This window comes from Rhinolophus sinicus, linkage group LG04 (genome assembly GCF_036562045.2).
Source record: "Rhinolophus sinicus isolate RSC01 linkage group LG04, ASM3656204v1, whole genome shotgun sequence".
Classification (NCBI taxonomy): domain Eukaryota; kingdom Metazoa; phylum Chordata; class Mammalia; order Chiroptera; family Rhinolophidae; genus Rhinolophus; species Rhinolophus sinicus.
Window position 1 is genome coordinate 156,560,144 of NC_133754.1, and position 23,759 is coordinate 156,583,902.

The 23,759-nt window shown below is 45.5% G+C and overlaps 2 protein-coding genes across 5 annotated transcripts in view; one reads left to right on the forward strand and one right to left on the reverse strand.

The window, feature by feature from the left end:
• The window catches only part of UBAP1 (ubiquitin associated protein 1), a 53,418-nt gene extending 36,291 nt beyond the window's left edge, over positions 1–17,127 (forward strand). The window contains exons 3-7 of one of the 3 annotated variants that reach the window (XM_019734408.2): positions 2,463–2,587; positions 7,654–8,586; positions 14,462–14,644; positions 15,290–15,391; positions 15,996–17,127. In XM_019734408.2, coding sequence (XP_019589967.2) covers positions 2,463–2,587; positions 7,654–8,586; positions 14,462–14,644; positions 15,290–15,391; positions 15,996–16,136 — 1,484 coding nt within the window. In that variant the 3' untranslated portion in view covers positions 16,137–17,127. Of the gene's footprint in view, positions 1–2,365; positions 2,588–7,653; positions 8,587–14,461; positions 14,645–15,289; positions 15,392–15,995 lie in introns of those variants that run through there. The other 2 variants (XM_019734400.2, XM_074330652.1) reach the window with 2 other exon arrangements.
• A 2-nt stretch (positions 17,128–17,129) lies between these two features.
• KIF24 (kinesin family member 24) overlaps positions 17,130–23,759 on the reverse strand; it is a 55,945-nt gene continuing 49,315 nt past the window's right edge. For both annotated transcript variants that reach the window (XM_019734378.2, XM_074330651.1), the window contains 3 exons: positions 21,121–23,358; positions 19,592–19,685; positions 17,130–19,043 (listed from right to left, as the gene is read on the reverse strand). In XM_019734378.2, coding sequence (XP_019589937.2) covers positions 18,903–19,043; positions 19,592–19,685; positions 21,121–23,358 — 2,473 coding nt within the window. In that variant the 3' untranslated portion in view covers positions 17,130–18,902. The remainder of the gene's footprint in view (positions 19,044–19,591; positions 19,686–21,120; positions 23,359–23,759) is intronic.

A 23,759-nucleotide genomic window follows, 5' to 3' on the forward strand; every position in this document is an offset into this window, starting at 1 on the left:
GAAGACAGATAAGAATTTTTTAAAATTAGAAAGAGCTTGGGGTGGCTGGATGGCTCAATTGGTTAGAGCCCGATCTCTTAACAACAAGGTTGCCGGTTCAATTCCCACCTGGGACGGTGGGCTGCGCCCCCTGCAACTAAAGATTGAAACGGCGACTGGACTTGGAGCTGAGCTGCGCCCTCCACAACCAGATTGAAGGTCAACGACTTGGAGTGGATGGGCTCTGGAGAAACACACTGTTCCCCAATATTCCCCAATAAAATTTATTAAAAAAATAAAATAAAATTGGAAAGAGCTTTGCTTCTAATTTCTGTAACATGAAGCATTTTATAAGTGGCAGAAAGTTTTAGTGTTATAATCAACACTTAGTTTTGTTGGCAAGCTCTGATGGTATCTGATAAGTGTTTTTTTTTGGCACCTAGTACATTTTTGTGACTTCGTCCAGAATCTTAGAAATGTGCTTGTATCTTGCATAAGTACTCTGTTAAAACATTTTCATGACCTGCCTTGCCATTTTGAATTTTAATAAATATTAATTAAATGTGAATTAGTGTGGGGGTTAGGGTTAAATACGAAAGAAGTGTAAGACCATGTCTTCTTTATTTGTTCTTTACTTACTGAGCACATCTTGTCTGCCAGACATTATGCTGAGCTCAGGGGAATGTAAATATGAAACATTTATCCCTTATTAAGGAACACTGGAATTCTCGCCCAGTCTCTAGGGGGGAGTATAAGGAAACAAACTATTACCAACACAGAGTGGTAAGACCGGAGGTGTCCTGAGAGTGAGAACGGAGTTGTTCGTAAGCTCATTCTCAAAGGACTAGAAATTATTAATCAAGTAAATAAGAGTGGGAATGTGACAGGCATTGCCAGCTGAGAAAGAAGCACTTACAAAGATATGACTAACTTGGAAATTTTCCTGCTGTTAATAATTATGGTTATGCCCCCCAAAATTATTAAATTGAACACAGTTATGGATTTAATTTGGTAGCTGAGTGAGAACTACTTAATTAAAATGTTTTGAAGTTACATGGAAAAGAGAAACCCCCTGCCCCCAAGGGTAGGACTAGGGGCCTTCTTCCTTAGGGCGGGTTTCCAGTACATCAGAGCAGGATCTGCTTCAGTATTGGGAATGATGACAAGATTACAAATATGTGTTAACCTTGATAAGTCTTTATAGAGTTTTTAGAAGGGAAAGAAGTCATCTTCATGGGAGAGGTATAAAGTTGTCTTTTATTGTGCCCATGAGCACTCAAGAAAATACACTAATAGGAGACCCAGAAGTAAGCCTTATTTTAGTAGCTGCTAATATTAAAAAAGGAAGTTAATTTTATCAACTATGTTTCATTGTCTGTGATGGTTCTGCCAATGAGTGAGCCCCAAACCTGGTCCAGAAGAGAAACCATGGTTCCATTTGGAGTGTATAGTTAGAGTCATATACAGGAGCCACTCTCATTTTGTCTGACCCCGTAAATCAGTGATGATGTCCCAGTCTTTCTGTATTATTCAGCTGTGACAGGCAGAGAACCTTTGGGAGTTAAAGCAGATCAGTCGTGTCTCCAGATAATCCTATTCTGATTGCCATGGTGGTGTTTGGTTTTCCTTTTTTTATAAGTGTTGTCCTTAAATATTTCCACATCTGCTCCAGAATGTAGTCTTAAAAACTAAAATCTAGAGTAATTCTTTGTATTAATTAAAAACTGATTCTTACTAAAGTAGAGAAATGCTAATCAAGGAGGTTCTTTTGTGGAGTCTGTCATCAATGCAGCAGTATTTACTAAATGCCTAATATGTGCCAGGGAATGCTGTAGGTTTTGAGACTACATCAGTGAATAAAATAGACTTAAATACTTGCCTGCAAGGAGCTTTCATTCCATTGGGCACGACAGACAATAATTTATAAGTGAATTATGTAATATGTTAGAAGGTACCAAGTGCCATGAGAGTATTGAGGTAAGGTTGGGGTAGTAATTTTAAATAGAGTGGTCAAGGTAAGCCTCACTGAGAAAGTGACATTTGAGCAAAGACTTGAAGGAGGTCAAGGTGAATATTTGAGGGAAGAACATTCCAAATAGAGGGAGCAACCAGTGCAGAATTTTTGACGTGGGTTTGACCCAGTTATCGTTGAGGAACCAGAGAATCACTGACTAAGTGCAGTGAGCCAGGAGGTGACTATTAGGATTTGAGGGCAGAGAGCTTGTGAGCACTGGGGAGGCCTTTTAGGCCACTGTACTTTGGCTTTTACACTAAGTATAATTGAAAATAAAACCCTAATAAGATTAAGTAGGATTTCCTCCTTAGAGAGCTAGGATCAGGAGAAGGTAAGCAGTCAGAGTGGGAACTCTGTAACTTCTAGTCTTAGGGATAGCATAAATTAATGTTGTATCCTAGACATAAGCATATAGCAAAACAAATAATAAAGTTTTTGCTGATATTTTCTACTTTATTTTTGATTGTAGGGACTTTCAGTTACCTTGATGATGTCCCATTTAAGATAGGAGACAAATTCAAAACACCAGCTAAAGTTGGTCTACCTATTGGCTTCTCCTTGCCTGATTGTTTGCAGGTTGTCAGAGAAGTACAGGTAAGTGGTGATTTTTAGTTAAAGTTTAGTGCATTTAAAAATTTAAAGGTAAGAATTTGATGTATAGTGAAATAGAAAAAAACACATTCTCATAGCTCTTATTTGTATTTCTTATAGCTCCTGTTATTACATTGTCATACACACATATATGTTTATATATCTATTACAAATCTTGTGTAATCTGTTAGATTGTATATTCCTGGGATTCTGTGCCTTGTCAGAAACAAATCCCTATTGCCCATCTGACTTGCTTATTTACCTTTTTCTTTTCTCTGTTAATATCCAAGTTATCTTTGCCATCTAGTTCATCCTTACCTTATTTTCACCTGGGCTATTGCAGTAGGCTCTTTAATTGGCCCCTTTGTTTATAGCATTTTCTTTCTATTTTCATATTGTTTCTAGAATAACATTCCTAAATTAGTTTTAAATTTTCACATCCCTGTTAAAAACCTTAGTGATTCACCAGTCTTTGTTGAATCAAGTCTAGACATAGGTTATGGTAAACTGCCTTAGCTCATCTCCTCCATGCTCCCTCTAAATCCAGTTACTAGCAATTTGTTGAACATACAGTGTATATTGCTTATACTTAATGCTTTTTCTCATGAGCTGTTATCTCCACTTGGAATCTTTCTCTTTCTCACTATACTAAAAGCTGTTATTCTTCTAGACTGTGCTGAAATGCCATCTCCTCAAAAGCTTTCTCAACCCTCTCATCTTTAAAGCTCGTTTATGTATAAATGTATATGTAGAATTACTTCTTGAAAGCAGCAGATAGCCCTATGTTGTGTGACTTCTTTTCTTTCTTCAGTACGCATTTATTGAATGCTTGCTTTTGAGCGGTGTTCTGCTAGGCTGATGGTAGCAATAAATGCCTTAATCGCTGTCCTCAAGGAGCTTACAGTTTAGAGAAGTAGTCACATGGAAAAACAGAAAGTACGCTACTCACTCAAACACTTCTTGTGACTTAAGAATTTTTTTAAATATACTTTCTGGCAAAGTTGTTTTGTTTCTGGGGGATTCATTAAGGCATCACCATGTTACTCTAAAAAGTATTCTTTGTTATATCTTCCAATCTATATGCAGTGAGTAATTAATCATAGTGGGAACATTTCAATTACATTTTTTAAAATAACAGCTTTATTGAGTTATAATTCACATACTATAAGATTCACCCTTTCAAGGTATGCAGATAAGTTATTTTTAGTATATTCAGAGCTGTATAACCATCATTACTATGTAATTCCAGAACATTTTCATCACCCCAAAAAGAAATCTCATCGAGACTATTAGCATTCACTGTCCATTTTCCCCTCTTTCTCAGCCTCTGGCAAACACTAAATCTACTTGCTGTCTCTATAAATTTGCCATGTCATATGAATGGAACAAATTGTGACTGGCTTTCACTTAGCATATTTTCAAGGGTTTAATCTATGTTGTATAAATGAAGTGTTAGTATTTCTTTTTTATGGCTGAATGATATTCCATTCTATTGATAATACCATATTTTGTTTATCCATTCATCAGTTGATGGACATTTTGGAGGTTTTTACTTTTTGACTATTAGAAATAATTCTGCTATGAATATTTGTATACAGGTTTTTGTGTGGATATATACTTTCAGTTTTCTTGGGTATGTACCTAGGAGTGGAATTGCTGGGTCATATGGTAACTGTGTTTAACCTTTTGAGGAATTGACAGACTGTTTCCCAAAGAGGCTGCATCTTATACCACCTACACTGCATGAGGGTTCCAGTTTCTCCAGAACCAACTCTTGTTATTGTCTGTCTTTTTGGGTATATACATCCTTGTGGGGTGCAGTCATCTCTTATTGTGGTTTTGATGTACATTTCCTTAATTACTAATGATGTTGAGTATCTTACATGTTTTTTAATACTGAATTGATACTTCTTTTGTGTGTAGAGACTTTATTGGGCCAGATAAAGATTTCCCTTATAAAATTTTACCTTGTTTTGTTTGCCTTGTGACTTTTTTATTGGCAACAACAAATATTCAATCAACATCTCTCTGTGTGCAGGATACTATTAGCAATATGATTTAAAAACACCTCCATCTTCTTTCGGTAGTTCTCATATTATTCATCACTTCATTAATCCATTCAGAAAACTTGTTTTGAATGCTGGCAATTTTCTGTTTATTTGATCAGTGCCCACTATACTCAGTAATAAAAGGGGAGATCGAGGCTCCGAGCTTTATTCCTGTGCGGGCCAGTTGAAATGTTTTAGTTCTCTAATTGCAGATTAGCCTTAAACTTTGCCTGTGGTCTCCACAGGGAATTTGACTATGTACTGGTACTGGATTCCTCCCTATCCAGAGAAGAGTCAGACCTAGAGCCATGGACAGCTAGCTTGAAGCTTCCTGTAACTTCGTCATGTTTGCCCTTGCACAATAGTACTAACTTGATTTTTCAGCTGAAAATTCATCAAAGTGAGCCAATAAAAAAAGAAAACATAACCCTTGCAACCCAGCCTCCAGAAAGCTTTCATTGAATGTGGTGGTTGGTAATAGCCGCAGTAGTGGGTAGGTGGCCCTTAGTGTCGTGGTTTAGAGTGGATTCTGGGGTCATTCATTCATGGGCTAGAATTACCATGTAATAGCTTTGTAATCTTGTACAGATTGTTTACACTCTCCAAGTCTCCATTTTTTCATCTGTAAAATGGAGATAATTAGCTTCTAAGGTTGTTATAAGGATTAAATAGTGCATTTATAATGCTTACTCTGGTTCTTGGTACTTCATAAATGTTTTCGCTGTTATTTATCACTGTACACTCAAACCACATTTTTTCACTGTGATGTTTCTGCTATTTTTCCTCTTTTTTTCTGTGTTGTAACTATTCTCCATTACTTTGATAATTAATAGACAAAAGTTCAGTAAAGGTTTTATTAAAAAGGAAAGAAATTTCCAATTTTTGGAAGTAAAATTTCAGAGACTTGTGTTTACAGGCAGCAGGAAGGTGGTACAGCCTCAGTTTTTGGTGGAGGAAACCAGTTGCAAAATTGGATTTCCTCCACAGTTAGAAATAGCAGCCCAAGTGCTGTTTTCTCACTGTGCTGTTGGTGGTAGAAAGGAAGCACAGTGACCCCCCCAGGTGTCTTTCTGGGGCGCAGCAACTGGTTCAGGGGTGATACAAACTTGCCATGTACATTTCCAGGCTTCTCTTGTGTTTGAAGCCAAGAGGCTTGGGGATGACCAGAGCTACTTTTTTTATCCTGTAGTGTTTGTTTATTTATTTTTTATTTGTTGATCTTTTTCAGTTACAGTTGACACTCAGTGTTATTTTATATTTATATAGTTTCAGGTGTACAGCATAGTGGTTGGACATTTATATAATTTATGTAGTGATTCTCCCCAAATTGTCTAGTACCCATCTGGCACTATATATATGCAGAATTCTTGCAACATTACTGACTATATTCTCTATGCTTTACTTTACATTCCCGTGACTGTTTTGTAACTACCAATTAGTATTTCTTAGTCCCTTCACCTTTTTCACCCAACCCCCCAAGCCCCTCCCTTCTGGCAACCATCAGTTTGTTCTGAGGCACTTTATTATGTTTCTTCTACTCTGAAACTCTTGCAGGGTAGGCTAATTTTCTCTCCTTTTCCCCTCTTTTTTACTCTTAATGTGTCTCCAACCTTGAAGGTGCACATAGACATCGTTTAACAGCTTTGGTGCTTTAGGGTGAGCGCCAAAGGTTATGTTTTCTCCTGTCCCTAGTTGAATTTTATTTTATATGATAGGTGTATTTATTTTCAAGTGTGCAAATGAAATTTTTGTAATTGAGCTATGCTTTAAAGTACTGTTAAAGAACCATGAAGTAAATCTTTGTGCAATTTGCACTGTAAAATCTTAATTTGAATATGTCTAGATTTTTTAATAAGCAGTTTTCCTACATTTAGAGTATAATCTGTTCATTATAACTTGATAGTGGTTTAAGCATAGACTTTACAGTCAGACTGCCTGTGTTCAAATCCAGGCTTTACCACTTGCCTGCTTTTATTACCTTGGGCATAATAGTCCTTGTAAAATGAGGATAACAGCAATGCCTACTTTAAAGGGTTGTTGAGATCAACTTGAGAGTTAATATATAAACTGTGCTTAGAATCATGCGTGCAAGTGCTTCTTAAATGTCAGGGGCTGTTACTATTGAGCACAGGATCCATTAGGGCCTTGTGCTAGGTAACAGAGACTTTACGAGGTGCTGTCCACGAGAGGCTTTGATACTGTTGAAGCTTTAGAGGAAGATTAAAGCTACATGTGGTCACATGTGCTTGGTACCCTGTTTCCCCCAAAATCAGATCCAGCTGGACCATCAGCTCTACTGCGTCTTTTGGAGCAAAAATTAATATAAGACCTGGTCTTATATTTTATATTATGTTATGTTATGTTATGTTATATATTATGTTATATATTATGTTATATATTATGTTATATATTATATTATATTATATTATATTATATTATATTATATTATATTATATTATGTTATATTATATTATTATATAATATAATATAATATAGACCTGGTTTTATACCAGGTCTTATATTTTATAAAATAAGACCAGGTCTTATATTAACTTTTGCTCCAAAAGACGCATTAGAGCTGATGGTCCGGGTAGGTCTTATTTTGGGGAAACATGGTATCAAGTGATAGAGGCAGATGTTTTGTAAGAGTTCAGAGGAAGGAACAGGCTTCACAGAGGAGGTGGCTGAGCTCTGAGCCACCAAAGAAGAATTCTAGGAAGGGAAATGGCCTGAGGGGAAAGAAGCAAGGGACCTAGTAAGGAATGTAGGATTCGAGGTTGGGGGGAGTCCTTCCTAGTTAATTTCTAGAACTAAGCTGGGAGCACAGTTTGATTAAATCCTGTAAGATTAGGAAGCCTTATTTTTCCTGAGAGGGGATCATCCAGTACACCTTAAATGCTGCCTTGCCCAGTTCTCTTACTTGAGTGCTGAGTGGGGAAGTGAATTAAGTGGCAGAACTGATCGCTGGGGAGGGGCAGCCACCTGGGTTCTCATCTCCTTTCTCTGATAATATCTTTGCAGTATGACTTCTCCTTGGAAAAGAAAACCATTGAGTGGGCTGAAGATATTAAGAAAATCCAAGAAGCCCAGCGGGAAGCAGAGAGCAAGGCTGAGAAAGCAGAAGCTAAAGTGAATTCTAAGAGTGGTCCAGAGGGGGACAGCAACCTGAGCTTCTGCAGGCCTCACAGTCCATCTGCAATGCCACCGCCCATTAACCCCATCCTGGCCAGCTTACAGCACAACAGCATCCTCACCCCCACTCGGGTCAGCAGCAGTGCCACAACACAGAAAGTTCTCAGCCCACCTCACACAAAGGCAGATTTCAATCCTGCTGACTTTGAGTGTGAAGAAGACCCATTTGATAATCTGGAGTTAAAAACTATTGATGAGAAGGAAGAGCTGAGAAACATTCTGGTAGGAACCACTGGACCCATTATGGCTCAGTTATTGGACAGTAACTTGCCTAGAGGCGGCTCTGGGTCTGTGTTACAGGATGAAGAGGTCCTGGCGTCCCTGGAGCGGGCAACACTAGATTTCAAGCCTCTTCACAAACCCAATGGCTTTATAACCTTACCACAGTTGGGCAACTGTGAAAAGATGTCGCTGTCTTCCAAAGTGTCCCTTCCCCCCATCCCTGCAGTAAGCAATATCAAATCCCTGTCCTTCCCCAAACTTGACTCTGATGACAGCCATCAGAAGACAGCCAAGCTGGCAAGCACTTTCCATAGCACATCCTGCCTCCGCAATGGCACGTTCCGGAATTCCCTAAAGCCTTCCACCCAAAGCAGTGCCAGTGAGCTCAATGGGCATAATACTCTTGGGCTTTCAGCTTTGAACTTGGACAGTGGCACAGAGTTGCCAACCCTGACCCCTTCTGATATGATCTCCCAGATGCCTTCCCTCTCTGTCTTGTCTGTATGCACAGAAGAATCACCTCCAAATACAGGTCCCACGGTAAGTCTTTTAAACCCCCTAAATTAAAGCACCAAAGACTTCTGAATTCTGCCTAGCAGTTGCTGCCTTTATACTATTTTTTTTCAAGATTTGGGGCAACATGTGACATGGCCAAATTGACCTTGCTTATATAAGTATATATCATTCTATTTATTTTCCTGAGAGTAAGGATTATTAGCTCTGCACCTACTCTGGTGAATGTGGGCTTGTTTTTCCCTGCATCTTTTGGTCTTTTCCTTTGAAAAGATAATGTAGGTCCTATGAATGGTGTTTTCCTGCAGTTTCTTTTCAGCACTGCATGTCTTGTGTTTGCATTTTTAAAAGTCTTTCTTTTTACTCTTAACTTTTTCCTGTAAACTTTCTTCATTTTTTTTAAAGGTTGCTTGGTACTGCTCATTATAGCTTCTCTGTCTCCCTCTCTCCCATCTCATCCTGCCCTGAAGTTTGGTTCTTGTGTGTACCATGTCAGCTAATTTGGGGTTCTGTTTCTTCAGATTGGGTGGTGTCTTAGTAACCGGGAGATAATTGTATAGGAAATCCAAGCAAAAGGAAGAAATTTGTTACTTTTAAACCTGGAGGGTTTAATCCTGCAGTTCCCCCCGTCCCCCACTAAGTATTATGCAGTTTCCTCCAAAGGGAAGGAGATGGGAAGATGGCAATTCAGATGTAGTATTGAAGTGTGTGTTGATACAAAAGTTGCAGCTTATGTCATCTTGAAGAAAATCTGCTTTTGTCACACATAAAAAAGTTGCATATGCAGTGAGTTACTTTGTCACAGAGTGTATGGAAGCTTAGCTCTTGATGCGGTTGTTTCAGCAGCACAGAACAATACACCGTTCCAGTGTAGGATAGAAATCATAGAAGTCCAAGGACCTTTTGCTACACAGGCCACAGATTATTTTTTAAATGACAGCAGCATATCAAAGACAGTATTTAGAGCCAGAAAGGAGCTTGATTGTATTGGTGGGATACCTATCAGAGACCATAACAAGCCTGCTATTTATTAGTTGGTAGAAAGATGAAGCTTGGCTTGTTGACAGCAAGTGTAAAGTCCCAGCAATAGCATTCTTGGTAAATGACTGTCTGTGTTGGTGCTTCCATTGTCAGAGAGCTCACTGCTGCTGGTAAACATGGCCGTGGCTCGGATAAGCTGGACAGATGACATAACACTCTCGTGTTACCTCCTAGGAATGGGACTCGTCCTGATTCCTCCTGGTTCATTGTTGGGCTGTGGTCAGCAGCACACTCCTCCTCATGACTCATTGCATGCTTTAGAAATCGAAAGCACTCTGGGAAAAGTACTCTGGCTTCTCAGCCAGCACCTCCCCCCCCCCCTTTAAAGTTAGAATAACATATAGATGGACTAATGGCAGAGGTCTTTCTCTAACCAGAACACTCATCAGTCTTTAACCCACCTGATTGTGGCTTTCTTTTGGACCCCTCCATTTCAGGGTGGGAAGGGGCCTGTTTGTTGCTGGCTTTGGGGACTTGCTGCTTTAAAGGGGCAGATAGAAACGGAGCTGGAGTTTGGTGTTCTAAGGAAGGCATCACCCTTACGCCTTACCCGAGAGAGCAAAGCCTGGTTTCCATCCTGGCCCTCTCTCTCTCTCTGTGAGTCTTTGAAGCCCACAGAGAGAACCTTTCCCAGTGACAGCAGCGTCTCTCACCAGGATAGGTAGTGGCTTGAGGCGGGGGTGGGAGGCTGGTCAGCTGGGCTGGATACACCCTTCACTTAGGAACTCCCATCCCAGGGAAGTACTCCTGGAATTTGGTTCTCGATGGCTATTTCAGGTCCCATTTTTCAGATTTTGAGTTCATGTTTTTACTGTTTATATAAATGAATCTTGGAAGTTGAGAAATCATGGGATGGATTATTGTGAGAGGAACAGCTTTGTAATGTGCCCTTATTCTGAATCCATCATGAAACTGCCTGACCTAGCCCTCATCAGTGCCTCTTTCCACTGTCCCCCAACCAGTCAGGGGCCTTGCTTTGCTCACAGGTTAGGCTCAGTCTGCCACTGGGTTCTTTCTCCAGGTGTGGATATAACACATTCCTTACTTTTTTTTTTTTAATTGGGGAATAGTGTTTTTCTAGGACCCATCAGCTCAATGTCAAGTAGTCGTTTTTCAATCTAGTTGTAGTGGGGGCAGGGGAGGGGGCACAGCTCAGCTCCAAGTCAAGTCGTTTTCAATCTAGTTGTGGAGGGCGCAGCTCACTGGCCCATGTGGGAATCGAACCAGCAACCTTGTTAAGAGCTTGCGCTCTAACCAACTGAGCCATCCGGCTGCCCTCCTTACTCTTTTATAGTTAACTTCCGGAAAATATTCCTGCTTTTTTCTTTACACTTCTGAGTTCTCAGTTTACAAATTGTGGCGGTAAGCATAATAGTAGTGCCGTTTGCTTTTAAATTGTATTTTAAACAATTTTTGACATAATGGAATTTTTTAGCTTTTTAGGTGGTTGAATCTGTTGATCATTTTTGTTACCATTGCTTTGATACTTACAAAATTATTCTTCTTCTCTAGAATTAAAAATGAATTTATTGTTATCCAAGTAATACCATGTTTCCCCAAAAATAAGACCTAGCCGGACTATCAGCTCTATTGGAGCAAAAATTAATATAAGACCCAGTATTATATCATGTCACATATTATATATATATCATAGCTGGTCTTTAAGACGGGGTCTTATATTAATTTTTTCTCCAAAAGAAACATTAGAGCTGATTGTCCGGTAGGTCTTATTTTCTGAGAAACACGGTACAAGCACATTTTAATGAAATCAAGTAGCATTTAAAAGACTTACATTGAAAAACAGTCACTCCCTGCCTCATGTCTCTTCAACTCCACTTTTGCTTCGTATTAGTCAGGTACTTTTAACTCGTTAAGCTATTTTTGCTGGGATTTATCTCTATTTATAAATAAAATGCTTATGTTGCTTTTTCTAAATTTATCAATTTTAGACAGTTTTATGTTTCCTGGTATATAGTAGCTAAGGATTTAACTCCTATAGGAGCCCCTCCTCCACCTTCTCATATCTGCCATCATATTTGTATCACAAATTTTGGGTTATTGTCCACATTATTATAATCGGGTGAGTATTTACTGCCAAGTTCAGACAGTACACTGTGATTCCTTTTGTGTGTGCATCTTTTGGTTTCTCATAAACTGCCCCACTAAATGTTTTTGCAGTTTCTTTGTATCTATTTCTGATTTTGTTCAAATGCTCCAAAAGACTTAATGATAATTTTCTCGTATTGGTTAACCTCACATATCCAGAAATGTCTTAATTTTACCATCGTGTGAATAGTACCTTGGCTAGATTTAGATTTCTTGGTTGAAGATCATTTTCCTTTAAGAATTTTCAAGACATTGCTCCCTTGAAAAGAACAAAACAAAACATACTTTTATTGATGTATAAGCGCCACTGATTCTAGGATTTCCTAGTCCTGTGCCATTCTGAGTCCCCGCCAAACTTTTAGGATCTTTTCTTTATTTCTGGAGATTTGAATTCTATCAGTGATGGGCCTTGTTCATTCATTGTGATAGGCCCTCCTGGATCCTTTCAAACTAAGGGTCATTTAAAAATAGAGGGTTTGGGGGAGGAGAGGTGTCTTTAATACTTTGTTCTTTTTCTGGAATTCCTATAAGCTGGATGTTGGATCTCCTTGACTGTTCTAATTTGCTATCCTTTTCTATTTCATATCTCTTTGTCTTTATGTTTTACTTTCTGGGATAAACACTTGACTATCTTATAACATTTTTAAAAATCGCCTTTTAAATAAAAATTTTACTTTATCATATTTTAAATTTCCAAGTGGTTGATCTGTTCTCTCACTTGGTTTGGTATCTCATGTTGGTGGTTTGGCTTTCTAGTCACGTTAAGAGTGAGGCACTAAAATAAAAACAAAAGGGGAGGTGTGCTGGGGAGTGTTTGCTGATCGTTAAGCTTCACTGTAGGTTGGTGGTTAGTTGGCTCTGAGGGGAGCTCTGCAAAATGTCAACATGTGAAGGTTTTTGGGGGCAGTTATAGTTTCTCCAGAGAATCCTGCTTGAGGGCTAAGGAAGGTTGGGGAAGACTTTACATAATCCCCACTTTGGTTCCTGCGTCTCACTGCTGTACACCGTGCCTGGTGTCTTTAGTCCTTTTTGGTGTCTGGTTCACATTTTCTAGAAACTAAACCTGCCTCCTGCAGAGGGTGACGGTGGGTGGGAAAGGCGTTGCCTGAGGACTTTACTGCTGTGATCCCTGGTTTTGTGCCCTTGCCTTGTCCTACCAGTACCTTCCAAACACTGAACCTCTCGGGGGTCTTGAGGGGCTGGTAGACTGACTCACCTCTTATTTCGTTGCTTCTGTCAGTTTCCATGCCTTCATCAGCGTTCCACCTTCTGAAATGTCATTGAACTATATTGTCCACTGCTGTTCCCTTTTTCTTTGGCTTTACAGGTTAATACAGTTTTCATTGTTTTGTCATTTTATTGGGTTTTGGGGAGGGAGGATCAGTGTCAGTTTGCTGTGCTCAATTAAATTTCCCCTTTGAAATCCTAACTGATCTCCATTTATTCAACAACTACTAATCAGGGCTCTGTAAGCGCCCAGAGCAAAGCCAGGCCCCCAGGATTCAGAAATGCACGTGCCATGGTGACTAAGCTCTCGGGGCTCACATTAAACATACTCGGATGTGAACAGGACTGTGGCAGCAGTGGGACCAAAATGCTCTTTGGCTGTTGGTATTCTTGAGCCCAGGTAGAGCCTCTGCGGGGGAGACAGTCAGTCGTGGGGCCTGCGTGGTGAGCAGATTGGTTGACACAGTCCCTGTGCTGTTGGGACTCCTGGAACCTAATGACGGAGCTCTGACTGGTTACGGGAGGCTGTGGGCAGATGCTTAAGCAGGAACAGGGGGTTTGAGGCCTGTAGTCTTGGCTTTTCCCAGCTGACTTTGAGGAGAGCACCTGGTTATAGCTAATAGAGTTTTGAACGTGCTTCTAGCTCAGTGGGCTGCCTTGCCTCCTAACTCCCCCAACCCCCTCAAAAAGGCAAATCAAATTCTGTTGAAACATTTTTCCTGGTTTTTGGGAGCTGGGCCAACCTGTAAAACAGCTTTTGACCTTGTTCCCTTGGTAGTTGAGTGCATTGGCCTGGGAGTGAGCTGCCTTCATGCCTTGGGCCTGAGTCATTATCAGAAGTGATGGGAGGAGTTAATCATGGGACTCTGTCCACCAGTCAGACGGGGTAAGGCTGGGTGACAGGGAACAGGCAGCCTGCAGCCAGGGCAGTAGAGGCGGGGCCCTGGAGCCCACATTCCAGTGCTTGAGGGCACAGCCTGTGTGGCTAGTAGTACTGCGGTCCTGGCTCTGCAGGGTGGCAGCTGTAGGGCTCGGGGGCCCTGGCTGGCCGTGGATGGGGGCAGTGCTTGCAGCCTCTGCCCGGCTCAGTGAGAGGCGAGGACGGAGACACTGTGGGGAGAGGCAGCTCCAGAGTTGGGGGTGTTTGATGTGAAGATCCCTTCAGGACTCAGAACAGTGCAGGAAAGGGATAGCGGAGCTCTGGAGAGAACCATAGCAGCTGGCATGGGATGGAGTCCCACGGGCAGTCTCAGAAGTTCTTCCACTCAAGTCCAGGGGATTTGGGCACGGAAGGGTATGTGGCTCGTGCTCACTCTGCAAGGGCAGAGGACAGGCACATGTCAGCTGGAGTTTCCCTCCCCATCGTCATCCTCTGCAGGATGGCTGGCTTTGTTCCAGGCAGACTGCTTGACTGGGGGTTTGATTAGTAGCAGAAATGTAAGCCCCTGTACTGGGCCACCTCAGTGACATGTCTTCTGGGGTCTGCATCTTTCTTCTTGTCTTGATCCTCTCGTTTCTCCACCACCAGGTCACACCACCTAATTTCTCAGTGTCACAAGTGCCCAACACTCCCAGCTGTCCCCAGGCCTATTCTGAACTGCAGACGCTGTCCCCCAGTGAGCGGCAGTGTGTGGAGACAGTGGTCAACATGGGCTACTCATACGAGTGTGTCCTGAGAGCCATGAAGAAGAAAGGAGAGAATATTGAGCAGGTGAGCGGCTGCTGGGCAGGAGGCTGGGTGGTCAGCCAGCAGAGGTGCCAGACCTGAGCTGGGTAGTGTCTTGTCTACCCTGGGCCCCTCAGACTCACAGCTCCCACATCCGCCCCTGAGTTTGGGGTGCTGGGAGAACTTTGCTGGGGAAACCAGCAGCTTCAGCAGCAGTAGTGCTTCTGCTTTGGGGCTGCTCTGGGACTGACTACCCCCTTCTCTGTCCCTCCTGAGGAGGGCACACTAGGGTTGAGGTATGTATGGTCAGATTTCTTCCAGAAATGTTTATCCTCTCATAGCTGCCCAGGGAGTTCCAAAACCTTGGAGTCCTAAACCTTGGGGGCACTGTGACTGGGGCTGTTTCTTAGGAGAATGTCCTGCCCAGGCTGTAGAGTTGACGTGCTGAGAGATGAGTCAACTGTGACAGGAACTCCTCGGAAAATGGCTGCTCATGTTTAGAAGGGTGTGCCTGTCTATTCGGCAGATAATCACCGAGGTCTTGCTTGTTGGATGCCGTTCAAGGCACAAAATCAAGTCCTGTCCAGAACCTAATAGCCAGGGTGGGGAGATGTCACACTTGTTTTGTGCAAGACTCATGGGAAACAGACAGGAGTGGCAGTAGGTGCTCAGACCTGTTTCTTTTCTTAGATTCTCGACTATCTCTTTGCACATGGACAGCTCTGTGAGAAGGGTTTCGACCCTCTTTTAGTGGAAGAGGCTCTGGAAATGCACCAGTGTTCAGAGGAAAAGGTAGGAACCCTCATGCTTCATGGGAACCCTCTGGAAAGGAGGGACAAAGTAGTCTGTCCTGGGTTCCCCCCCGGCCCACAACCCCCCTTGCCTACCAGTGACTGTGGGTAGGCATTTGAAGCGTAGACTCTCCCAAGTGCCCAGACAGGTGTTTGGCTAGTTTGGGTGTGTTTGGCTCAGATGAAGCATTGGATTGAAGACTATCTAGAATCGGAGGGGAGGGGAGGGTGACCTGGGCAAAAAGTCATACTTTCAGATGGCTGGGAAGATTGCTAGTCACTTTGCCTAGTCTGCTCCCTGGAGAGCAGCCATTTGTGAGTTCAGTATCCTGCCCTGTTGAGAGTGTGAATGTGATGTGGGTGACGGGACCAGAACGAGGGTCATTGAGAGTTGGGATGGGGCCTGGCTCCTAAAGGATCATGGGCTGTGGCCTCAACCTGTCTGCTCCAGCTGCCCCCACAGCCCTCTGCTTGCCAGGGGACCTCGGAGGCTCATGAGGCTCAGGGGAGGCATGCAGACACCCCGAGCAGCCCCCATACGTTTCTCCACGCAGCTGTGCTGTTGCCAGACCCCTTTCTTTAATGTGTTCTCTTCTGTCCCTTAGATGATGGAGTTGCTTCAGTTAATGAGCAAATTTAAGGAAATGGGCTTTGAACTGAAAGACATTAAGGAAGTTCTGCTATTACACAATAATGACCAGGACAATGCTTTGGAAGACCTCATGGCTCGGGCAGGAGCCAGCTGAGACAGGGCCCCGCCTCAGCCCTGCCACGGAACCGGCCCTGCAGGAGGCCCTGAGGAGCCCCCCCCGTGGGGAAGTAGAAGGGGCGCACTTCCGGGTTTTCTTTTGGGGGTGGAAGGTCAGTTGTGGAGATGGTGCTTGCCAGTCTCTATGAACCTAGGCCCTGAGCTGGGGAGAAAACGGGGAAGATTTGGGCATGTGATGCCCCCAGAACTGCCCTGGCTCCTTCCATATTAAACGTATTTGTATTTTGAGAAGTGTCCTTCCCACCTTGGCCCTCCAGAGACTTCTCTGGTTTTTCTGGGGGTATGTCCTCAGCTGAAACCTGGCCCGGCTGCCGAAAGGAGTCGGGGAGAAGGTGGGAGGGCCCGACTAGTGCTGCTCTGGGGCGAGCTGCTTCCCTCCCCTGCACCGGTGGACTGAGCTCTAATCCAGGTTGAGTGCAATTGAAAGGTTCTTCCAGGGTTTTGTTTTTTTTCTTTCCTCTTTTAACAGTCTCTTAGTGTTACACTGGCTCTGCAATGTCTCTGAGGTACAAAGAATGCCCTTTCCCCATGGGGCCCTGAGTTTCTCTTCTGCCAGGCAATCACCATGCTTTCCTGCCCCAGCCTGTTTCTCTTGGCTTGGTTTGGACCACAGTCCTCTGCTACCAGGATTTTAGAGCCCCCTGCTCTAGGAAAGTTGTCAGATTAAGAAATCATTGGCCCCTTCCCAGCACATCAAATTGGGCAGAAACAGGCCATGATTTAGTTGCCCAGCACTAACTCCACCTCAGCTCTCCTTGGAGAACAGCCTCTCCCTCCTGCCCCCTGCTCTAGGATGACACCATGAATAATACCTAGTCATAGAAACCAGTCTCTTTGGTTTGTTTTGTATTATGTTGTACATCATTAAAGATCTAAATACAAAGGATATACAGTCTTGATGAATCTAAAGTAATTTGCTAACTATTTTGATTCTTCAGAGAGAACTACTAATAAAAATCTAAAAGGTACGTCCTGCTGTCATAATTTCTTTATTGCCAAGGGCTGTTCTACTGAGGGGTGGAGGTAGGTGGGTGGTGAAGGGATTTCCTGCTTAGAGTTGCTGGGGATGAAACAGGACCTAAGCATTTCCTGTCAGTTCAATACTTCTCATCTAGGCCTGTGGGACAGGAGCTGGCCTCAAGTCTGCCCTGATTTCTGGTTTGTAAAGGTAGGCCTAGACGAAGGTCTCTTTAAACCTGAACTGGCTTGGTCCCTGGGCCAAGGACACAGGCCTTCCTGTGACACTGCTTGTTGCGATGACACAGACTGGGCCTTAGGGGGACTCGCCCAGAAATGAGGAAGTCGCTCTTACTGTGAGTAGCACCAGAGCCACAGGGGACTGGATCACACTGCTTCACCAGCTCAGGGCTGCTGTGGGTGGGCTCTACTAAATGTATCCTTCAAGTTTCCTGTCCTTATACTAACACTGTCCCGTAGTCCCTTTTGTGTTCTTGGCTGGAGGTGGGTTTCTTTTAGTGATCTCTTGTGGGACTGCAGAGCCTTTGGGCCCGGAAGCACCAAGGTGGAAAGAGGCTGCCCTCTGGTGGTCAGATCAGGCATGCCAACAATAGTTGACAAGGGTGGCAGGGCTGCAGTCTCAGCCAGTTAGCCCCTCTTCTGGCCTTTAAAATTAAGCCCTACTTTTAAAATCTTAGAGTTATATTTCACCTGTAGGAAAGTTTCACAGCATTATGGGCATCAGGGCCAAGGCTGTGGCACGTGAATCTCAATTTGACCCAGGGTGGCCTTGGTAAATGATGGGTCACCTGGAGACCACTTTGTATTTCTTGTCTGAAGCTTCTCCCTGCTAAAGATAGACAGCAAGCAGAACTCATGTGAAGACGTGTTCACGTGTGTGTAAAAATTCTGCTTCAGTCTCAGACTTGACTAGAACATCCAATGCCAAGATACTGAACACACACAGGCCCTTGAGAGGGGAAGTGGACGGCCAGGGTGGTCCTGGGTGAAGGTGAGGCTAAGCGGTGCACTTGCCTGAGATCGTCTAGCTCTTCAACTATTCCAGGAGCGCGCTAGTGGGTGAGGAGTCTCAAAAGTAGCCAGGAACTTACACAGGAGTGTGAGGGCTGCTGGGGCTTGTGACAGGCTGAGCATCCCAGCCTGGGGCTGAGCTGGGAAAAGAATAATGCAGTGACATGGGCGCCCTCTTCTGTCTCAATACTGAATTGCAGGAAGGGAGGGGAACTGGACGCATAAAGCCCTTCCCACATCTGCTGTTAGAGACACATCAAGTCAAGGTTTATTCATTTTACATTTCAAAAGCTAACTTAAAGCCCCAAATGATGAGGCAGAGCTCACCCCACTGCTGCCCTGTTAGCACCAATATTTCAGTTTTTGGCCAAGTTCTGAAGAAAGGCACAGAATTCAGCTGATTATGCTCCTGGGTTCAGCATGTTACCTTCCCCAGCTTGTGACCTGACCTCTATGTTACTAACCGCCCATCCTCTAATCCCCAAATTCAGAAACATCTACAGGGTTATTGGACCCAAGTGTGTTTCCACAGACAAGGGGTCAGTAAGATAAATTCTCTTCCAGCTCCCCAAAAAAGGGAGGGGGCTCCCATGCTTAGAAATGAAGGGCAGAAGCTTGGCCCTGAGAGAAGCTGGGGCCCAGCCCAGGCCACGTGTGACTGTGGAGAGCACCAGCACGTGGGTTCTGGTATCTGCAGGAGGACCTAGCAGAAGCCCCTCCAGCCCGAGCCTATCACCCCACACTGGCTCTTGCTCTAAGATACCACTGTCCTCTCGGGGGCCTCGGACAGCCTGTGGCAGGCCAGGTAGAGCTGCAGCTGGTTCCTCAGACTCTGGATGCACTTGGATTTCAGAACCATGATTTCATCCAACTGGGTCACAAAATCTTCAAAATCCTGAGATAGGAAATAAAGGACAAATGGAGTTGTCACCACCGGCCCTCTCCCAGATCTGCTTTTCTAATTCCTTCTAAGGCAGGAAGATTTCAGAGCGCAGGCCCCTCCAGCTGGAAAACCTGCAGGATAGTCACTGTGGCACAAGGTGGGGCCCCCTTCTCTGTATTTGAGACACTTTATATATAGAGGTACTTTTCAGAGTAGAGGGGTGTTTTCATAGGAGTACCTCTGGTCTGCATGGGGCTCACTGTTAGTCAAAGGAGGGCCCCAGTAAGCCGCTAGGAAGGCAGAAGGGTGGAGGATAGAAGCCGGAAACATTTTCGCCTGGGAATGGGGAATGTGGCCCCATCTCCCACCTGTCCTTGCACTCCCTCTCTCAAGCTATCCCAGAGAAGTGGCGAGAGGAGGCCCAAGGCCTCAACAATGGTTAGAGTGGGACCGTAGGCCCTTAGCCCACGCCCAACCACAGCAAACAAGGCTCACCATCAAACTAGCTGCAGGCTAATTCCCAACAGCGTGAGTGTCCAGCCAAGGGAAAGGGTACTTACATTAGGAGCCACCTGGCTCATCAGGGTCTCCTCTTTGAAGCCCAGCTCAGCCATTTCATCCAGCTGTTCCTGGTGTGCTCGGATGACCACCTGCCTGGAAACACCAAAGGGATGCTGTGAGCCTCTGGGCCTCCCATCTCTCCTGGGCAGCTTTCTGGAGTTGAGCCCCATTTCCAGGCCCAGAGCTACCTCTGCCCAAAGTGGTCAAGGCTCTGACTAGGACCAGCTCACCCCGCCTCGTCCCCCCTTACCTGTTCTCAGGTCTTACCAAGGGACTAGGGAACACCAGTAAGATACTGGGAGAGACGGGCTCTTGTGGCTGCCCCCCCCCGGTACACTAAAGCACCGGGCTGGGTGCTGCTTTTCCTACAGAGGAACTGCCCACAGCTTCCCTGCAGAAAGGCTCTAGGCTGTGCCACTGCAGCTGGCATACTTGGCACAGGTAGAGCCTGCTGCCTAGCCTGCTATCATTTCTATTTCTTATGGGGGGCCTGGGACCAAAGCAAGGGGGTCTGAGCTAGAAGCTGGAGGGTCTGCCTTTGTCATACCCCACTGATGAGTAGAGACCATGGAGATGGCAAGCCTGTCCACATGGGATATGGCAAGCCTGTCCACATGGGATATGGCAAGCCTGTCCACATGGGATATGGCAAGCCTGTCCACATGGGAGATGGCAAGCCTGTCCACATGGGATATGGCAAGCCTGTCCACATGGGATATGGCAAGCCTGTCCACATGGGATATGGCAAGCCTGTCCACATGGGAGATGGCAAGCCTGTCCACATGGGAGAGGCAGGCTCCTCACCTGTACATCCCTGCGTACCCTTCTCCTTGTCCATGACCCTGGCCTCAGCACCAGTGAGCAGCGTACAGACAGCTGGCCTAGGTGTCAGAAGCCCTAGCAAAGCGCTGCAGCCTCGTAAAGGAAGTGTATGTTCCCACAGGCTCACCTGCCCTCCAGCCCCTAGGCTTCTGATGCTGGGAGGGGCCCCGCTAGCTCTCTCCATCTCGTTTTTTCACATCCTCTAAGGCTGCTGTCTCATCTCTGCTGCACCACGCACAGCACCCTTTGGGGAAAGCAGCACAAACCACCACCTGCTCTATTTTTCATCTTCCCATCTTGGAAGGTACCCAACCTGTCTTAGCTCTGGGGTCACAAAAGGCCACAGCTTCTGGGTCCCTGGGCAGCACTGCCAGGAACAGACGCAACAGAATGAAGAGGATTCTGATCTCACCACAGGTCACAGGCTTGCTTATGGGGACAGAGCCTCCCCTCTCACTCACATCTCAGCTTTCCCAGGCTGAGGGTCCACCCACTCTGGCAGGCCTGCTTCCAATACGTTTTATTTCTGCTGTTCATGTCAGATGCATCGAAGAAAAGCTGGACAAAGCTCTTCTCGAGTCATAGTTTAACTCTGACAATGAGTCAACCATAGCCATTCCCAGAACAGACAAAACATTAAATTAAGCTGGGGTGGGAGGATGGGGTGCAAAAGGGGCTCAAGTTTCGGGGAGAAAGTCCAACTTACTGTGCATGCCCCAGGGTGGGCTGTGGGAGTGTCCCGGCAGTCTTGGGAGAGCAGCTGAGGGCCAGGGGAGAGGCTGGCCTTGCTAAGCACCTTTGGAGAGGCCTGCGTTTGAGCCACACGATGTCCTCATTGTAGCAGGACAACTTGCCAGGATCTGTGGACACACCCTGCTCCTGCCAGCTGAGCCCCGCCAGATGCTTTTTCTCCTGGGCCCAGGACTGGTCAGTGACATCACTACCTCCTGTTTGCGGGGTGGGTGTAGGCCCAGAGTGGGGTCCTCCAGTATGCACGGTGGAGAAGAGCTTTGCTGGGAAGCCCTGGCAGCCGCCCAGCTCTGTCTCCTCAGCAGCAGCACACTGTTCACTAGCCACGGGCTCCTGGGAGAAGAGTGCAGTCTCTCTGCTCTGCCAGGCCTTCCCCACCTCAGCCTCCCTGGTGGGCAGCTTGTCAGCGGGTTGCTGACGGATGGGTGATGGAGACAGCGGTGGCAGATCAGCACTGGGCTTATTGTCAGGGGGAGATGACGAGAGCCACAAGTGCCTTGTTGCTGAAGACATTGGTAGGACTGCCTCTTGGTCACCAGAGGGTACTGTGTGGCCCACAGCTGGCCGTGCTGTGCTCACTGCCATGAGACTGTGTGCAGCCCCATCCTGGGCTGGCTGCTTCCAGGGAGAACCCGCATGGTCTGGGCTCTCCAGGAGAGAGACAGTGAGGGGAGCCATCAGTCCAGAAGCACTTTCAGAGCACGTGTCCAATTCTTCTCTCGACTCTTCTTGGAAAGGATTACTGTTTTTCATTGTTCTGATTGCCACCTCTGGGCTATCGTTGCTGACTTCTCCCAGAGGTGTGCTGACTGCGTCTCTTTGGTCTGGGGACCCAGGAACTGCAATAAGGGATAGTGAGAAAGCGAAACCATCTTCGTCCAGGGATGGAAAGCTGCCCTCAGCCTGCGTAGGAACCTCACTTCTGAAAGCATCCTGTCTGAGATCAATGGCTGAGCTGCTGCTGCTTTCCTGATTATTTATGAAGTCTACCTGTGAGCAGGAAGGCTGCTCTGCCAGGTTGTCTCCGGGAGAAGGCCCTGAGGAGGTAGAGTCCTCCTCTCTGCTCTGGTGCAAGGGCAACTTATTTGGGCTGTAGCTGTGATCAAGGGTGGCTCTTCTGTGGCTTGCAGGGTCCCTGGAGTACATCCAGCTTCCGGCTAGATCCTTCTCGTCACCATCTGACCTGGGGCTAAAAAACAGATTCTGCTGCCTTTTGGCCACCTGCTCCTCAGGACCATGTTCCCTTTGATGAAGGAAGAACGAGTTTTCGCTATTCTCCAGGCTGTTTCTCTGCTTTGTGGTCCTCTGACTGGAGACGTGTGAAAAAGAATCTTCACTGAAATCGCTGTCATCAAAGTCCTCGGCTTGGGTTCCATCATGGCTCTCAGAATACAAGCGGAAGGGAGGAGGGGTCTCATTCTGGAGTTGCCCCTCTTGGGGCCTGCACTGGCACAAAAGCCTTTCCAGTGGTTGGTACTTTAACTTCTGTCGGAGGAGAGGTGGCTGCTGGAACTGCTGGTGATAAAAGCGCAAATGTTCCTCCCTCTCCTTCTGATGTGGAGGGATATTTGTCCAAGCCTTGGAGGCAGGCCTGGCAGTGGTGCCCCCCTGGCTGCCCGGACCATCCTCTGCTAAGAGGTGGACATTGCCAAAGGAGAGCTCAACTCGTGACACAAGCTGCTTCTGCACTGGCTGCACAGTCTGCACTTTCTTGCACTTGGAGGGCAGCTTACCCTGCACCAGGTCTTCTCCTGGGCCAGGGGCCCTGGTGCCCAACCCGAGGGCAGTTTGGTTGCCGATTTGATTTTTCTCAGAGCACAATGAAGCTGCCTCTTCTGCCCTTTTTTTGGCTAAGTGTCCAGACGACACGGTTCCTCTGACAGGGCTCGTCTGAATGACCCACTCTTGGGGAGGACTCCCTCTGGAGACACTCCTTTTACCGGGGCCTTTGGGTACAGAAACGAAAGGAACGTTGGGAGGGTGGCTGGCTAGAGGATGGGCCTTCCCTCTCATGGAACCAGATACCACTGTTAGCGACTGCTGAAGCCCCAGCTTGACTTCTTTGGGAGAACACTTGTCCCCTGGCGGAGCCACAGGGGGACTCTGAATTCGTTTTGGAGAAGAATTTCCAGATGTCCGATTTCGACTGGCAGCTGAAGTGCAACATTTAATGCCTTTCTTTAGTTCTTTGACCCTGTAAGTGACCATTTTATGTTAATGTGTATTCTGCCTATGCTATAATTCCTTTTCTGTAGCCTTCAGGGACAGAGAAGTATTACAAGGATTGGGTGTTTTTTATCTGGGAGAGAATAAGAAAAAATGGGAAAGACTATTTCCGCCTGAGATACCTCTCTTTACTTGACCAAAAAAGACCGATGTCTTCTCTGAGGATAGAAGCATGCACCCAACATTCCATAATCAAAAGTTTTAGAAATCACCACAGTAACATGTGAGGGACAGGCCCGGGGAGCTAGTGTCAGAACTGCACTATGTCCAAGCAGGGCCCACGGCACGTTTCCTGAAGCTGGGCCAACCCAGGAGTTCATGTCTCCCACTCACCCACTCACTGTTCCACACTAGGCCCTCTTTTCCTGA